The following is a 17366-nucleotide window of genomic DNA, read 5'->3' on the forward strand; positions in this document are numbered from 1 at the left end:
AATGCTTTCAGTTTTTCACCATTGAGAATGATGTTTGCTGTGGGTTTGTCATATATGGCCTTTATTATGTTGAGGTAGGTTCCCTCTTTGCCCATTTTCTGGAGTGTTTTTATCATAAATTGGTGTTGACATATACATGGAATCTAAAAAAAAAAAAATGGTCATGAAGAACCTAGGGGCAAGACGGGAATAAAGACACAGACCTGGGGCTTCCCTGGTGGTGCAGTGGTTGAGAATCTGCCTGCCAATACAGGGGACACGGGTTCGAGCCCTGGTCTGGGAAGATCCCACATGCTGCGGAGCAACTGGGCCCGTGAGCCACAATTACTGAGCCTGCGCGTCTGGAGCCTGTGCTCCGCAACAAGAGAGGCTGTGATAGTGAGAAGCCCGCGCACCGCGATGAAGAGTGGCCCCCGCTTGCCACAACTAGAGAAAGCCCTCGCACAGAAACGAAGACCCAACACAGCCATAAAAAAAAAAATAAATAAATAAATTTAAAAAAAAAAAAGAAAAGACACAGACCTACTAGAGAATGACTTGAGGATACGGGGAGGGGGAAAGGTAAGCTAGGACAAAGTGAGAGAGTGGCATGGACATATATACACTACCAAACATAAAATAGATAGCTAGTGGGAAGGAGCTGCATAGCACAGGGAGATCAGCTCGGTGCTTTGTGACCACCTAGAGGGGTGGGATAGGGAGGGTGGGAGGGAGGGAGATGCAAGAGGGAAGAGATATGGGGACATATGTATATGTATAACTGATTCACTTTGTTATAAAGCAGAAACTAACACACCATTGTAAAGCAATTATATTTAAATAAAGATGTTTTTAAAAATAAATAAATAAAATAAGTCGCTGTTGAATTTTTGTCAAAAGCTTTTTCTGCATCTATAGAAATGATCATATGGTTTTTATTCCTTAATTTGTTAATATGGTGCATCACATTGATTGATTTGCATATACTGAAGAATCCTTGCATCCCTGGGATAAACCCCACTTGATCATGGTGTATGATTCTTTTAATGTGTTGATGGATTCTGTTTGCTAGTATTTTGTTGAGGATTTTTGCATCTATGTTCATTAGTGATATTGGTCTGTAATTTTCTTTTTTTGTGATATTTTTGTATGGTTTTGGTATCAGGGTGATGGTGGCCTCGCAGAACCAATTTGGAAGTGTTACTCCCTCTGCTGTTGGAAGAGTTTGAGAAGGATAGGTGTTAGCTCTTCTCAAAATGTTTGATAGAATTTGCCTGTGCAGCCATCTTGTCCTGGACTTTTGTTTGTTGGAAGATTTTTAATTACAGTTTCGATTTCATTACTTGTGTTAGGTCTGCTTATATTTTCTAATTTTTCTGGTCAGTCTTGGAAAATTGTACCGTTCCAAGAATTTGTCCATTTCTACATGGTTGTCAAGTTTATTAGCATATAGTTGTTTGTAGTACTCTCTTATAGTCCTTTTAGTTTCTGTGGTGTCTGTTGTGATTTCTCCTGTCTCATTTCTAATTTTATTGATTTGTGACCTCTCCCTTGTTTTCTTGATGAGTCTGGCTAAATATTTATCAATTTTGTTTATCTCCTCAAAGAACCAACTTTTAGTTTCACTTATCTATGCTGTTGTTTTCTTCATCTGTATTGCACATATTTCTGCTCTGATAGTTATTGTTTCTTTCCTTCTACTTACTTTGGTTTTCTTTGTTCTTTTTTCTTTAATTGCATTAAGTGCAAAGTTAGGTTGTTTACTTGAGATTTCTCTTGTTTCTTGAGGTAAGATTGTATTGCTATAAACTTCACTCTTAGAACTACTTTTGCTGCATCCCATAGGTTTTTGGTCATCATGTTTTCATTGTCATTTTTTGTAGGGTTTTTTTTAAATTCATTTATTTATTTATTTGTTTGTTTGTTTGTTTGTTTGTTTGTTTTTGGCTGTGTTGGGTCTTCATTTCTATGCAAGGGCTTTCTCTAGTTGTTGCAAGCGGGAGCCACTCCTCATTGTGGTGCACGGGCCTCTCACTGTCGTGGCCTCTCTTGTTGGCGGAGCACAAGCTCCAGACGTGCAGGCTCAGTAGTTGTGGCTCACGGGCCCAGTTGCTCCGCAGCATGTGGGATCTTCCCAGACCAGGGCTCGAACTCATGTCCCCTGCATTGGCAGGCAGATTCTCAACCACTGCACCACCAGGGAAGCCCTGTAGGTATTTTTTGATTTCCTCTTTCAGAAAACTATATGATACTGATGAAAGAAATCAAAGACAACACAAACAGATGGAGAGATATACTATGTTCTTGGACTGGAAGAATCAATATTGTCAAAATGACTATATTACCCCAAGCAATCTACAGATTTAATGTAATCCCTATTAAATTACTAAGAACATTTTTCAAAAATTAGAACAAAACATTTTACAATTGGTATGGAAACACAAAAGACTCTGAATAGCCAAAGCAATCTTTAGAAACAAAAAATGAGCTAGAGGAATTAGCTTCCTGACTTCAGACTATACTACAAATCTACAGTCATCAAAACAGTATGGTACTGAGCACAAAAACAGAAATATAGATCAATGGAACAGGATAGAAAGCCCAGAGATAAACCCTCACACCTATGTACACCTAATCTATGACAAAGTAGACAAGACTATACAATGGAGAAAAGACAGTCTCTTCAATAAGTGGTGTTGGGAAAACTGGACAGCTACAGGCAAAAGAATGAAAGTGGAACACTCCCTAACACTATATACAATAATAAATTCAAAATGGATTAAAGACCTAAATGTCAGGCCAGATACTATCAAACTCTTAGAGGAAAACACAGGCAGAACACACTTTGACATAAATCACAGCAAGATATTTTTTGATCCACATCCTAGAGTAATGAAAATTAACAAAAATAAGCAAATTGGACCTCTTTAAACTTAAAAGATTTTGCACAGCAAAGGAAACCATGAAAGAAACAAAAAGACAACCCAAAGAATGGGTTGAGAAAATACTTGCAAATGAAGCACCTGACAAGGAATTCAGCTCCAAAACATTCAAACAGCTTGTGCACCTCAATATCCAAAAAAAAAAAAAAACAAACGACCTAAATAAATAATGGGTGGAAGATCTACGTAAACATTTATCTAAAAAAGACATACAAATGACCAAAAGTCACATGAAAAAAAAATGCTCGACATCACTAATTATTAGAGAAATGCAGATCAAATCTACAATGAGGTATCACCTCACAAAGGTCAGAATGGTCGTCTTCGCAAATCTACAAACAATAAAGGCTGGAGAGGGTGTGGAGAAAAGGGAACCCTCCTACACTCTTGGTGGGAATGTAAATTGATACAGTGACTAAGGAGAACAGGATGGAGGTTCCTTAAGGAATGAAAAATAGAATTACCATATGATCCCAGTCCTGGGCATATACCCAGAGAAAACCATAACTCAGAAAGATACATGCTCCCCAATATTCATTGCAGCACTATTTACAATAGCCAGGACATGGAAGCCACCTAAATGTCCATCAACAGAAGAATGGATAAAGAAGATGTGGTACATATATACAATGGAATATTGCTCAGCCATAAAAAGGAACAAAATAATGCCATTTGCAGCAACATGGGTGGACATAGAGATTGTCATAGTAAGTGAAGTAAGTCAGACAGAGAAAGCCAAGTATCACATGAAATCACTTATACGTGGAATCTAAAAAAAACAAAACAAAACAAAAAAACAGAAAAAACAAAAAACAGGGTACAAATCAATTTATTTACAAAACCAAAGTAGAATCATGGATGTAGAAACAAATTTATGGTTACCAGGGAGTAAGTGGGGGAGGGATAAATTGTGAGATTGGGATTGACATATACACACTATTATATATAAAATAGATAACTAATATGAACCTGATGTATAGCACAGGGAACTCTACTCAATAGTCTGTAATGGCCTATATGGGAAAAGAATCAAAAAAAAAAAAAAGAAAAGAGTGGATATATATATATATGTATAACTGATTCACTTGGCTGTACACCTGAAACTAATATAACATTGCAAATCTACTATACTCCAATAAAAATTAAACGAAAAATAGTGTAATTACTAATTCCAATTAGCAGCTATTCAAAAATGAAAGAAAAAACTAAGTTGCCATTATGGATATATAACCATCTGAGTCCTTAGAAAAATATAATGATAAATATATGTAAGTATATAATAATAGTAATAATAACAACAACAATAAAGTCATAATAGATTTTGAGCTCTTAGTCGAACATTTTGGATGGAAACTGTCCACTCTCTAAGGTCATCAGCTGGTTCTGAAGGTCTTACATCAGCAGTTTTCTAGCAAAGATCAGAGCTTCTACAACATCCATGAGAATCTTCAGTTTGAGGGGCTCACCTGGGGAGCCTTCCAATTGTGTGGAATTATGAATTGATTCTTTAGTTACTGTGATCAGTTCAGTGCTTTTTTCCCCCCAAAATACACATGTTGAAACCCAATGCCCAACATGATGGTATTGGGAGAAGTGCCCTTGGGGAAGGGCTTAGGTCGGGAGGGTGGAGACCTTCTGAACGGAATCAGTGCCTTGTAAAGAGGACAGGGAAAGCTCCCTGCCCCATCGCACCAGGTGAGGTATCAGGGAAAAGTCAGCCATCTAGGTAGCAGTTTCTCTCCAGGAATCATGTCTTCCAGACCCTGATCTTGGACTTCTCAGACTACAGAAATATGAGAAATAAATGTCTATGGTTATAACCCACCCAGTCTATGGTACTTTGTTTGTGGAGCCAAATGGACTAAGACAGCTGTGAAACAAATATCCAAACGTCCACACTCAGGAGGTTCACAGCTGTGTTTGTTGTTAAAAGTACCTGATATGGTCCCTCAATGAGGTTCAGGGGCAGTTTTGCTCTGATGTCTCTTTCAATAGATAAAATTAACTGGTTGAATATCCTAGAAGGCTATTGATTAGATGTAGTGAGCAGGCAGCCTTTGTCTTGGTGCCAGGAGTGGGTGTTATACATGAATCCTTTCCATTATCTTGTGTGTCCAAATGCAATAGGGCAGGGATAGTATTGCAGGGACATGTCTCTAAATGCATGGTTCTTCCAGTTACCACCTCACAGGGTGAAAATTGATTTTTCTTTGAGGTAGTTGATAATGATGTCACTAGTGCTAAGGGGAGGACCTTTGGCCAAGTTTTGGAAATTTTGGATAATTTTAATTTAGGGAGCTACTTTTTCAACCTTTCCAGAAGACTGTGGATGGTGATGACTGTGTAGTACTGAGTCACAGTGACACCTTACAGGGTTGTTTTATAAAGATTCCTGTAAGGTGAGCACCTCAGTCACTTGGTATGAATGTTGCTACACCACAAGTGGAACACACATTCAAGAATCGTTCTATGAACTCTAAGGGCTGTAGCCTTCTGGCAAGGAATTACTTCAAGAAAGCCAGAAATTAGACATAAAATAAATAAAATATATTCAAATTCCAGACTCTGGAAGCTGAGTTAAATCCATCTCAGTGTTCAAAGGGCCCTAGAGGATTGTTTCTGTGTGCCTCCTTTACAGTTTCACAGGATTTCATTGTTGGCTGCTTACACAGAACTGAAAAATTACCTTAGTTGTGTTTTTTTATGATTTTTGTGGGGGGTTTTTTGTTTATTTGTTTGTTTTTAGTTTCCACGTGTGTTGATTTAAGATAGTCACCGATTTGTCTGTACTGAATTCACACTCCTTCGGATGGGACATGTACCCACCATCCCTGACTCAGGAGGGAACTGGAACCCACTGTCATCTGATTGAAACAGCTAACCTGGTGTCAGGACTCTCTGGAGCTCGGGTTCTATTGTCCCATCTCAGAAAGAATTCAGCGAGAGGCAAAGCGATAGGCAAAGTCTGAGTTAATTAGCATAGGATGCTTGTGAGAGATACAAGCGGGAAGCCAAGCCCAGAAAACAAAGAGGGCCACATTTTTATAATCAATGAAAAAGTGGGAGGGGAGAAGAAAACCTTCTTTGTCATTGTTGGGTAGACATCAAGTCTTACATCACCAATTCCTCCTTTAACCCTATATGGTCTAACCCGGAAGGTCATGACACTATTTAAATCATATGTATATTAGCAGAAGGGTGGCAACATATACTAAAATATGGTAATTCATCTCAGGTTTCTGTATAATGTCCCCTCTCACCTATATTTCTGTCCTGGCTACATGCAGAAATGCTACTCTTCAAGGGTTATTAACTCCCTGCCTTCATGTAACAAGATTCAGACCACATATCTATTGTCTTGTGTTTTAACTATCAGGATTTGTGGCTTGAGTGTGTCTGACACTTGGATGCACCTGGTCTTCCTTCTAGGTAGAGTAGATTGTTGCTTGGTTACTGGATTCTTTTCTTGAGTGGTCATTAGCTTACAGAAGTCTCCCAAACTCCTATAATTCCCTTTCTGTCTTTAATCCCCTCATGAGATTTCTAAACTAATTGTTCAATTATCCTACTCTATGCCTATCAGTACCATGTAGAGAAGACTAATAGAGAAGTTTAACTTATATTTATTTGAAAACATCTGATGTCACAAAGTGTGAGATTGCAGATTATCTGAATGAAGTAGCTAACTAGAATTTTTCTATTATTTTTAATATAAAATCAATTTCTTATTTAAGACTGTATATCTTATGACTTTCTTAGATTCCTCCAGAAAATTTTTTTTTTTTTTTTTTTTTTGCCACACTGCGTGGCTTGTGGGATCTTAGTTCCCCAACCAGGAATCAAACCCGGGCCCTCGGCAGTGAGAGTGCAGGGTCCTAACCACTGAACCACCAGGGAATTCCCAGAGATTTATCTTTCAGGGTCTAGAAAGTTGAGACCCAGATTAAGGCCACTCTTGGGTAAATGATCTGCTACAGCGTTATCTCCAGCTTTCATAGTATCTAATTTTGCACTGCCTTCCCCTTTATATGCCAAGTCTCTAGGGTGTAGGCCTGTCTAAAAGTTCCTTACCTTGTTGTGCATCTGATGATGCTTCCAGCAGATGTGAGACGACCCCCTGCTTTGTTTTCAAAACAACCCAATACCTTGCACTACCCCCAAAACCTATGCGTTTACTCTCTGGTCTTCGCCAATTGACAAGCTCTAGTAACTGCAGTAACTTCTGTCATTTGGGTGGATTTTACATCAGATAGAGGAATATCTTCTAAAGCAAAGATTTTGCTAGTAATACTAATTCCTGGTTAATAATCTCAGTTTTAATTTTGAGGTATGGTCCATGAAAACATTACACCAGGTCAAGGTTATCAACGAGAGAGCCTAACACATGTAAGGAATGTACAGAATTTTCCCTGCTGAAGATGAAACCATTGTGAGCACCATCTTGGTGTTCAGCCATGTCTCATGACTGTCTAATGCAACAAACACCGACTTTGAGCTCAGTGGAACTTAGTGATTTTCAAATCACCTTTTATCTTAATGGCTTTAGATAATTATGTGAGGCTATTTCAGCAGATAGTGTAGGAAGACAAATTGAACTGAGTAAACAATGAGGCAAATCACAAACTAATGAAACAAGAGCCCAGATGTGAGTGTTTCCAGGCTTGGGGGATTCAACAGTTCATGTACCCAGAGAGGGGGTTTGAACAATCTTCTGCATGGAACACGCGCATGTCAGCTCCACCCCCAGTTGACCCACATCCCGTATGGAGGTGGTGACCGCATTCCCAAGGCCACATGCAGACGTGGAAAGGGACTGGGAGAAGGGGGATGACACCTCTGAAATTAGCTCCTCAGGAACCAGGGATGCCCCAGAAGACATTCTCCTGCCTTGTGACTAGAACTTTGTCACCAGGGACATGACCATCACCTGTTGTACTCTTTGAATTCCAGCCTTTTGGGGAGAGGCTTGGAATCTGAGACTTTTATGTGAGAGTCTTGCTGTGTCCTTCATCCCTGTCTTCCTATGTTCAGTTATGACTGTCCAGGATCCTCTTACACTTAGTGACATTAGATTCCTTCTTTTACTAACAGGTCAAAGATGACCTCTGCTGGTACTTCTGGTTTGTGCATCAACAGGTAACACGTTTGGAAATTGTCATTTCCATCCTTAAAGCAAGAAAATTCTGAATAAACTGAACACCAATAATCTCCCTGAACCTAACAGAGTCCTGACATTTCAGGGGAGACCCCCACCCCAAAACTAGAGAGGTGGGCACGTCCAGAATCCAGGTGAGATCTGCCCGCTTGGAAGACAAACTGCTGGGGGAGCACCTACTGTTGAATAACTATGAATGTCGGCAGGACCAGGGTGGACCAGTGTGAGGATGAGAATTTCTGGGGTCCACACCCCATAATTTGTGGGATTTAACCCCAGAAACATCCAGGTCCTCACAGTAAGGATCCATATTTATCCCTTCATGACATCTGTTAGAGGGAAGCAAAGACTAACAACTGAGAAATATCGAAACATACCCAGAACTTCCACCAGGCAGACCCTCCAGAGGAAGAACTATTCCACAAGCTTCTCCTAGGAGGTGAGTAGGAATTCTTATCCTCTCCAGACCCAGGGAGGGGGCACAGCTATCAGGTTAAGAGATTAAAAAGGAATAGACAGGGGACACTGCAGCCTGGGAGGGAGTAGGGGCAGGGGATGAGCCACAACACTGGAGACCCTTATGGAGGTCACAGCCCAGACCCAGTTCCACTGAACCACAGGTATTAAACCTTAACAATGTAGAAAGCCCCCTCCCCACACAGGACTTCCACCCCAGGGTCCTAGCAGTGGATTAACACTGAAAGATCCACAATGTGCAGACTCTCTCTGGGGAGGGGAACTAGTGATGCACCGAGACCACATCCAGGACATCAGAGCACTGGGGCTTTGGTACCTACAGCTGGGAGACCAGGCTCAGAGCACCTCACTCCTGGACCTCAGGCTCCATTCTCTCTTGTGCCCTGATGGTCATGGCCAAAACCTCTCTCCTGCTCTTGGGTATTTGATGTGTTCAGGAATATCTTTGCAGACTTCACCAGAGACTCAGAACCAGAAAGAGAAGCAGGTTTGTCACAGGGACCTGGTGAAGTGGACGTGGTTGACTAAGTAGTGGGCCTGTCTCCCCATTGGATGCCAGGTCCTGAGGTCCTCGGGGCAGTTGGTTAGGAGGGAAGGTGACCAGCAGGATGGAGCCCGAGGATGGATGTACCTGTGGCCATCCTGGTGAAGAGGTGCCCTGCCAGGGTACAACTCACACAGCTGACCTAGCTCACCTGCCCAGTGCTGCCCCCTCAGACAGGTGACCCTACAGAGCAGCATCACCTGAGTCAGGTGACAGGGGCTCTGCCTTCTCCTCCTTTGACTTCTCAGGGGTCTCCCCTCCACAGGTGGGGTCACTAGGGGACCCCCAGCTGCACTGCTTTGAGTTGTCAAGGGGGTGACTGCACTGGTTTCTGACAACGTGGGGCAAGCCTGGTCCCTTCTTTTGGGGCCCCTGCAGGGTTCCAGGTGCTGCAAAAACAGGCAAACCCAGTATGTGTGCACCTGTCTTTGTTTACTTGCATTTGTTCTGTTTGTCAAATCAAGTCACACACCTAGGCTTAGTGTCAGTGGGGGGGCGGGGGTGGGGTGGGGGCACTGCCCCTGTGCTAGATTCAGGGAAGAAAGACAAATTTGGGATCATTGCTGCCAACATCAGGCTGTGTGTGTGTGTGTGTGTGTGTGTGTGTTATTGGAATAGTAGAGGGGGAGTGGGCGTTGAGCCCCATGCTTTCTATGCGCAGCTATTCCCTGACATAATATTAGACCACAGGAGCCTCCAGGAGATGAGAGGCCCCCAAACTCCTTGAGAGTGTCTGGACTCACTATAAGTGTCAACTGCGTCCGTGCATCCACAGATCCAGGGAAGGGGCTCCCTGGTGTTTTCATAAAATGCTTGTTTGGGGTCTCCCTACCGAGTATGTGGATTTATTGAGGCTATTTCTAGAGATGATTAAAAATAATATGTTGTCTCTAAAAGAATATTCTGAAGGCAGAAAACAGCCATTTAATACTGGACTAGACACGCTGGAAGGTAACTGCCCTGTGAGCCCAGGCGGGATCCTCCCCTGCAGGGTATGCGCTGGGCTGCAGGGGGCGCTCAGGACCACCCAGCACAGGGCTGCAGCCCAGGCGCGGGCGCAGAGGGGACGGGGGAGGGGTTTGCTCTCAGAGGCTGAGTCTCCTCTTTTCAATTAAAACAATAATTAGGCTCACACCCGGCTTGAGATGGCGGCGGCGGCGGCGGGGGGCTCCGACTCCTGGGACGCGGACACGTTCTCCGTGGAAGACCCGGTGCGGAAGGTGGGGGGCGGCGGCACCGCCGGGGGGACCGCTGGGAAGACGAGGACGAGGACGAGGACGAGGACGTCAAGTTAGAAGAACCTGAAGAACCTGGAGTGCTAACACCAGAACAATTAGCAGATAAACTGCGGCTAAAGAAATTACAGGAAGAGTCAGACCTCGAATTAGAGAAAGAAACTTTTGGTGTTAATAATACAGTTTATGGAATAGATGCTATGAACCCATCTTCAAGAGATGCCTTCACAGAGTTTGGAAAGTTACTGAAGGATAGAATTACACAATATGAAAAATCACTATATTATGCCAGTTTTTTGGAAGCCTTAGTTCGAGATGTGTGTATTTCATTGGAAATTGATGACTTGAAAAAGATTACCAATTCATTGACTGTACTTTGCAGTGGAAAACAGAAGCAAGAAAAGCAAAGCCAAAAAGAAGAAAGGTGTGGTTCCCAGAGGGGGATTAAAGGCTACCATGAAAGACGATCTGGCAGGTTATGGTGGTTATGATGGAGGATATGTACAAGACTATGAAGACTTCATGTGACATTTTATCTTCTCCTGGTGTCTTCTTTCTCTTGCCCACAATCCCTTCAACATGTAGCACAACTTCCTTTCCTTTCAGTTCTGCCAAATGCTACAATCAGAAGTGCAGTATCTTTTGTGCTGGTTATTTAACCCCTTGACACTTAGGTGCTAATGTGCAAATGAGGGAACTTGGATCTTGCTGCCAAGGGGTTAAAATTGGGAACCTCCATTGCTACTAAATCATAGTTTAAAAAAACAGACCTAATAATGTTGTTGTTGTTGCTATCTGATTCCATAGCAGCAGTCACTAAATTGGAAACAAAAGTTGCAACATGACAAAAAATTGTGTAGTATTTACCAGCACCATTCAGTAATACAGCCTTAACCATACCTCCTTGAACTACTTCATAACTTGTCAAGAAAAGCAGTCTGCTGCAAGGGCATGGGGTGTGCACCTAGTATTAAAATTGCTTTGTTATCAAATTGAGCTTGAGAATATTAAAAATACATTGTGAAGAAGACTGCTTATCTCAGAGTGAAGATACGGCGGCTGAAAAGCACTAGTTTGATACTTAAAAATTAAATGACCAAAACCTCCAACTCTGAAGCTGAAGAAGATAAACCTCTCCATTATTGCATTACCAAGTTGTGGAATCCCTTGGACGCAAAGACTGTCTAGTTTCTATTTATCAGACTATTCTACTGATGGAGTGCTTCAGATGGGGGAGGGAAACTCCTTACCTGCTTTGTTTGTCTGATTTAAGTGTCTGAGAAACATATCTCCTTTGTTCTCCGAGGCTGCAGTGGATCAGCTTTAATAGGGTTTTGGCATTTCCTTTCCTTTATAAAATGTGTTCAGCAAACTGCACCAGTTAACTACAGTTTGGTAAATTGTTATGTTAACAATTATGACATCTGCAATGTTTTATAAAGCAACTAGTTTAATAAAGTCACTATTGTGAGTACTTAAATTTTGTGTTACCTCCCAAGAGATATTTTTGGAGAGTACAGAACAAAGCTCTTGGGGCTAGAGTTCTCTGTATATTTATAAAGCTTAATAAGTGCTTGATGAGTAGATGTAGTTTTAAAACAAAAATGATTTGCAAGGTCCTTAATAGTGTCACCCTAGAGCAACAACGGTATGGAGCTGCCTTCCTCTTCTTATTTATTGGGGGAAATTGTTTGGTTGTTTAGATACTAAGGCCTAATTAAGTACCTAGAAGAACTATTTATTTGGAGTAATTGAGCTTATAACTCAGGTTGTAGCTGTAAACAGAGATTGGGTGATCTTCTCTGTTATATATTTTCTTTTAAGCAATTTAACCAAATCTGTGGCTGGAGTCTTATTTTGAAACTGCCACAGAATCAAAAGTAGGGACAGAGCAAAAAATGTTTCAAATTTCTCTTGCACAGCAAGTAGGAGCCTCAATCAAAGCTCTGCAGACGACTAAGTGGAAGACAGGACCATCTAAATGATTTGAGGAATTAACCGAAAGCGGTGACTACACAGCAATAATTACAGCCAATAAAGATTGTTCTAAGGCAGACAAGGGCTAAGATTTCCTTAGCAGTAATAACGACATACACTGAATTTAAAATCTATTTTATTATAGAGGTCAGTTTCTAATAAATGGAAATGTATCATCTGTTCCTTAACTATGTAAATAATATTAAATTCCTTTGAAACTGGGAAAAAAAACCCAATAATCAGTAGGACAAGGACTGCTGAAGTGTCTACTATTGGGTCCTATTGAAAACACTTACCTAACTCAATAAGACAATGAGAAGTAGGGCTTCAAGATATGTATGTATGTATGTGTGTGTATGTTTGTTTGTTTGTTTGTTTACCCAGTGGTTGCAGAGTTTGCGGACACACTGATTCCAGAAATAGGATATTCAGACATGAAAGCCCAGAACAGGTTCAGGCGTCTGTGTCTTTCAAAGGCTGGTTCACAATGAGGACCTTGTCCTATGTGGGCTGGTCCCTCAGTGGGAGGAGCTCTGCCTGCACAGGGTTTAGGAACATGGCAGGGGATGCATGTCCTCAAACAAGGGTGAGGATGTGGACCCTCAGCCTCCCACCAAGCATGGTTTAGGGGCCGACTGAAGTCAGGTGGGCAGTGAAGATACCAGGCCAGCTCGCCACCACCCCAACAGAAACCTGAGAGGGCAGGAAGGCAGCCTGAAGATGACCCAGGAGATAAGCCCGGGCCATCCTGGGGGACCCACCGGGACAGGCATGGAGCCCACTGTGAGGGGGCCCAGGGAGCAGACCACACTCGGGACAGGCCGAGTCTCTCGACTGTCAAGACCAGGGCCCAGGGCCGGCGGCCCCGCTGGGTTAGGCTCTGACTTGCCAGGGTCTCTGCTGAGGGGCTCCTACAGGGAGGGAGGTCAGCAGTGAGCTCATCTTTGCCCCCTCCTCAGCCTGCCCACTGCACGGTCCCTGCTGGCCCTTTGGGAGAGCCCCGCTGCAGAATGTCCTGGAAGCCGCCGGCCCATGAGCCACGCACAGCAGGAGACGCTCTGTGAGGGCCAAGCCAAGGGACCCTGGGGCCCTGGAGCACAGGGGCTGCGAGGACCCGGCCTGAAGCCTGCCCAGAGAGTGGGACTGGGCATCACTGGGGGGTCGGCACTGCAGGGGGGGCTGCTGTCCCCTGACAGCCAGGGAGGCTGAGTGCCTTCCGAGTCCAGAAACCGTGAGTGACCCACGGGGAGAGCAGAGACTCAGATGCCCGTTTCCTCATTCCTGGGCGACCTCTGGTCCCTTCTACGGCGGACGCCTTGCACGTGTGTGGGGGGTCTGTGTGTCAGTGTCTGTGCGTGAGTGTGTGTGTGCCCCAGGGCCGAGTGTGAGTGCTCCAGGGCCGAGTATGTGTGTGCTCCAGGGCCGAGTGTGTATCTGGCCTCTAGGTGGAGTGTTTTGACACCCCCATTGGAGGCTGGCCTGGCATCCACGGCCTTGAGGCTCTGCAGACTTGGCGCTCGCCTCTTGGGTGCACTCTCTCCTCTCTTTCTTCACAATTCCTAGGGGTAGAAGCCTTTAAAACCTTCAAAGGGCTTCTAAAACTCCGAGATGGAAGGCTCTGGAAACACTTACCCAGCTCCCCCATGGCTCCAGGAAGTCAGACCCCCGGGGACCAGTGGGACGGGCTGGCCGAAGCCTGGGCCCACATGGGAGGAAATATTCCAGAGGGGATCCCACCACTCCCTGCAAAACCACTCCTCAAAATCGGGGCGGGCTCCGCTGGCCCAGGGCCCCGGCTCAGCACCTCCTCCTGGACTTGGCTGCCCTTCCTCACAGGTGCCAACCCGGTGCCCACCACGGGGGCCCAGCGCTGCAGTCCAGAAGGAAAGCCCACCCTGCCCAGGGGCCCCCAGCACAGGCCGCACTGCTCAGCACAGGCCAAGGGGACAGGCGTGGACGCTGGGGAGAGCCACAGCAAGCAGCTGCAATTGCCCAGGACAGCTGCAGCCCCTCAAGGCCAGAGGTCAGGGGTCCTCAGCTCGAGGAGCCCTGCTGGTCACCTTGTGGCTCCAGAGGTGACCTGAAGGAGATGAGGGGAGAAGTATGCTCTCCCCAGACCCCCGTGGTGGTGCCAATGGGAAGCCCAAGGAGCAGCTGTCCACCAGACCCGGCGGGAGTGGCCAGATGCTTCTGCTGTTCCCTCAGTCACACCGTTGGCCACAGACCGCAGGACCTGGAGAGCCGTCCGTCCAGACCCAGCAGAGGCTCCATCACCCACACTCCGAGCCTGAACGCACCGTGAACCCTGCCCTGGACTCCACGCACCTCTGCCCACTGTCCTGCTCCATCCCCGGCCAGAGCCAGCTCTAACCATCTGCCCGCACTACCATCTTCACATCACAGCCTCCATTCTTCCATGGAGACCTGGCTCGGTGGGCAGCTGGCAGGCGACCTTGCGCTGGGTCCTTTGCTGCCTGTGCCCAGCCTGTGGAATAATTAATCACCATAGCAATCACAGCTCCATGGGGATTCATGGTGAGGACCCAACGAAGTGACCCACAGGCACTGGGCGTGGTGTCCAGCCTTCACCGAGCACTCGGCCACGCAAGCCATTCTTGTTAAATTACTGCCACCACATTCCTCCACCTGAGCAGCCTTCATCTGCTGCACCTGACATAACCGCCCCAACCCAAAGCTCCGGAAGGTGTGCACCCACCCCGCAAGAGGGGCCGTGCCTGTGGAGCCAAAGCCCAACCTTGGGATTCACCCCAGCAGTCGTGCCCCTCTAGCAGGACACAGGAGGACACAGCACACATCTTCAAGCTGGGGTCGACCTGCTCCTCTGGTCTTGCTTCACTGCGGTCCACAAGGCGGTGCTTCACCAGGCAGCCAGCAGCCAGCAGCCTGTCCATCCACCTGTGTCTGCAGTGCTGTCCCTGAGACTCCGCCCCCGCTCCTGGGCTCTCCCGCCACCCCCCCCCACACACTCACACTCCCACCAGGCAGGCTCTGCCCCTGGTGCCCTGGACACAGTGCGTGCTGGGAGGACCAAGCAGGCACAGAGCAGAGTTTTCAGCACAGCACACTGACAGTGTCAATGACATCGCCCGGAGCGTTCCTTCTCTAGCAATAAAACTTAACCAAAGTGACTCAGGAAGAAGTGGGAATCGTAACTAGAGCACCAACCCTCAGGAAAGCATCAGAGTATTGGTGTGTGACTGCCTGCACAGGCCACTCCGGGCCCAGGTGGCTTTGGGGTGAGCTTTCAGACTGTCACAAAACTGGCCTCGGCCATATGTATGAACCCTGCTCCAACGCCCCCAAAAGGAGAAACACGGGCTGGTTTACGGATCGGCCAATAGCCGGAAGTCATAAACACAATTCTAGGAAGCTGAATTCTGTCCGGTTCATTGAACAGACTCTGACCAGACGTTAAGAGCCACGTCTAGCTCATCCCAGCATTCAGGCAAATGATGGCCTGCAAGCTTCCCAACGGAAAGTCCCCATCAGACAGAAGCCCTGCGGGCCCATGTGGGTGCCATGGGGGTCACCCCTCTCCTCTCCACACTTGAGGCGACCCTGAAAAGTTGATGAGATAAATTTTGTATTTAAGACAGGGCAGGAAAACTTAAGCATGGTGTGTTCCCTACGCATACTAGGCCCTCCCAGAACGTGTGCATCTGCGTCACACCTTAGCCAGAGCTCCTCACAGGTGGGCGTGCCTGCCCCCCCACCCCGGGAAGATGGGTTTTTCCTTTCTTCTGACGCGAGAATAACGTTCCTTCCCAGCTCCGTAGGGGTCACGGTGACCCGCTGCCCACTTTGTACGTGCTTCCCTGGGCTGTGCCTCCTTGGTGACCTTAAGGTAAAATACCGCATGTCATTGTGATGTACGATCCTTTGTCTCGAAAATGTGCGTGGCTGTGTCTTCCACTCCGAGCAGGCAGAACCGTCCTCAGAGCTTCTGAGAATCTGCTTCCCCAGTTAGAATCCTCAGCTGGCTTGAATAAAGTTCCCTTTCTTCTTCTTAACTTGATAGTTCTCTGAATTTTCATTGACAAAGTCCAGAGAACAACTCAGAGGCCCCCCAGGTCTGAGCTCCACGGCCCGTCCGGGAGACGCCTGGGCTCTGCTCCCCAAGGCCCCCCCAGCCAGGTGGGCAGAGGGGGCGGCTCACACCCTAGAGACGGCAGGCGGGACGATGACCCCGTGTCCGTGCCTCGAGGACAGCTGGTGACACAGAACTCCCAGGGAGAGCCCGGAGCAGCAGTGGCCGTGGCAGCAAAGTCAGGCTCAGTCAGGCCCGGTTCAGGCCGGAGCCTCCCGGCGGGCCGCCTGCTCCCAACACCGCCCGCTGCGGGTGTGAGTGCCGAGCCCCAACCTCACAGCACCACCTCCGAACCCCAGGAGAAAGCTGGCGACCCCGTGCACCCAAGAGGAGGTTGCTTCCAAAGGGTCAGCCTGCCGGGCTGGGTTCCCGGTCCGTCCCCGACCTGCAGCTCCACACGATGCGCGGGCGTCCCGAGTGCCTGCGGGCAGCAAACACAGGAGCCCACGTGGACGGACGCGGGGCCGCATCCAGCACACCCAGGGCCTGGCTCCGTCGCCCCCGCCCCCTCGCAGCCTCACAGCACGCCGACCCCCAGGTCTCACCGCAGGCAGAGCCCTAACTCACCGCTGGCCCGTCTCCGTGCGGCTCCAGGGGCCCGCAGCGGGCAGCAGCTGCACTTCGCCCTCTGACTGCTTGACTCGCCCACCAGTGGCCACGCTTCTTTCCCGCCTGGAGCTCCCCAGCTGCCCCACGGAAAGGCAGAGGCAGAAGAGCGGGCGCCCAGCTCCTCTCGATGCAGGTGGCTGCTCAGTAAGCACAGACGCTGGGAGGGCACGGCTCGTAACCAGGTGTGTCCCCCCTGCCCCGAGAACGCAGGGTGGCCCCGCACCAGCGGCAGAGAGCCTGGTGTTGAGGTGCCTCTGTCATGCTTCAGCTGCACTGCACACCCACAGGGGTTGCCTGTCAGTGGTCCTGGCCATGACTTTCCCCCAGAAGCGCTGCAGGC

General features: G+C 46.9%; 1 pseudogene and 1 gene segment (V, D, J or C); both read left to right on the forward strand.

Annotated features, from left to right (window-relative positions):
- LOC137762011 (Ig mu chain C region secreted form-like) overlaps positions 1–17366 on the forward strand; it is a 109012-nt gene that overhangs the window by 38954 nt on the left and 52692 nt on the right. The window contains 1 exon segment of the C gene segment in view: positions 2180–2188. Coding sequence covers positions 2180–2188 — 9 coding nt within the window.
- LOC137762006 (eukaryotic translation initiation factor 3 subunit J-like) lies at positions 10231–10860 on the forward strand (annotated as a pseudogene).

Source organism: Eschrichtius robustus, chromosome 1, assembly GCF_028021215.1.
Source record: "Eschrichtius robustus isolate mEscRob2 chromosome 1, mEscRob2.pri, whole genome shotgun sequence".
NCBI classification, from domain to species: Eukaryota; Metazoa; Chordata; class Mammalia; order Artiodactyla; family Eschrichtiidae; genus Eschrichtius; species Eschrichtius robustus.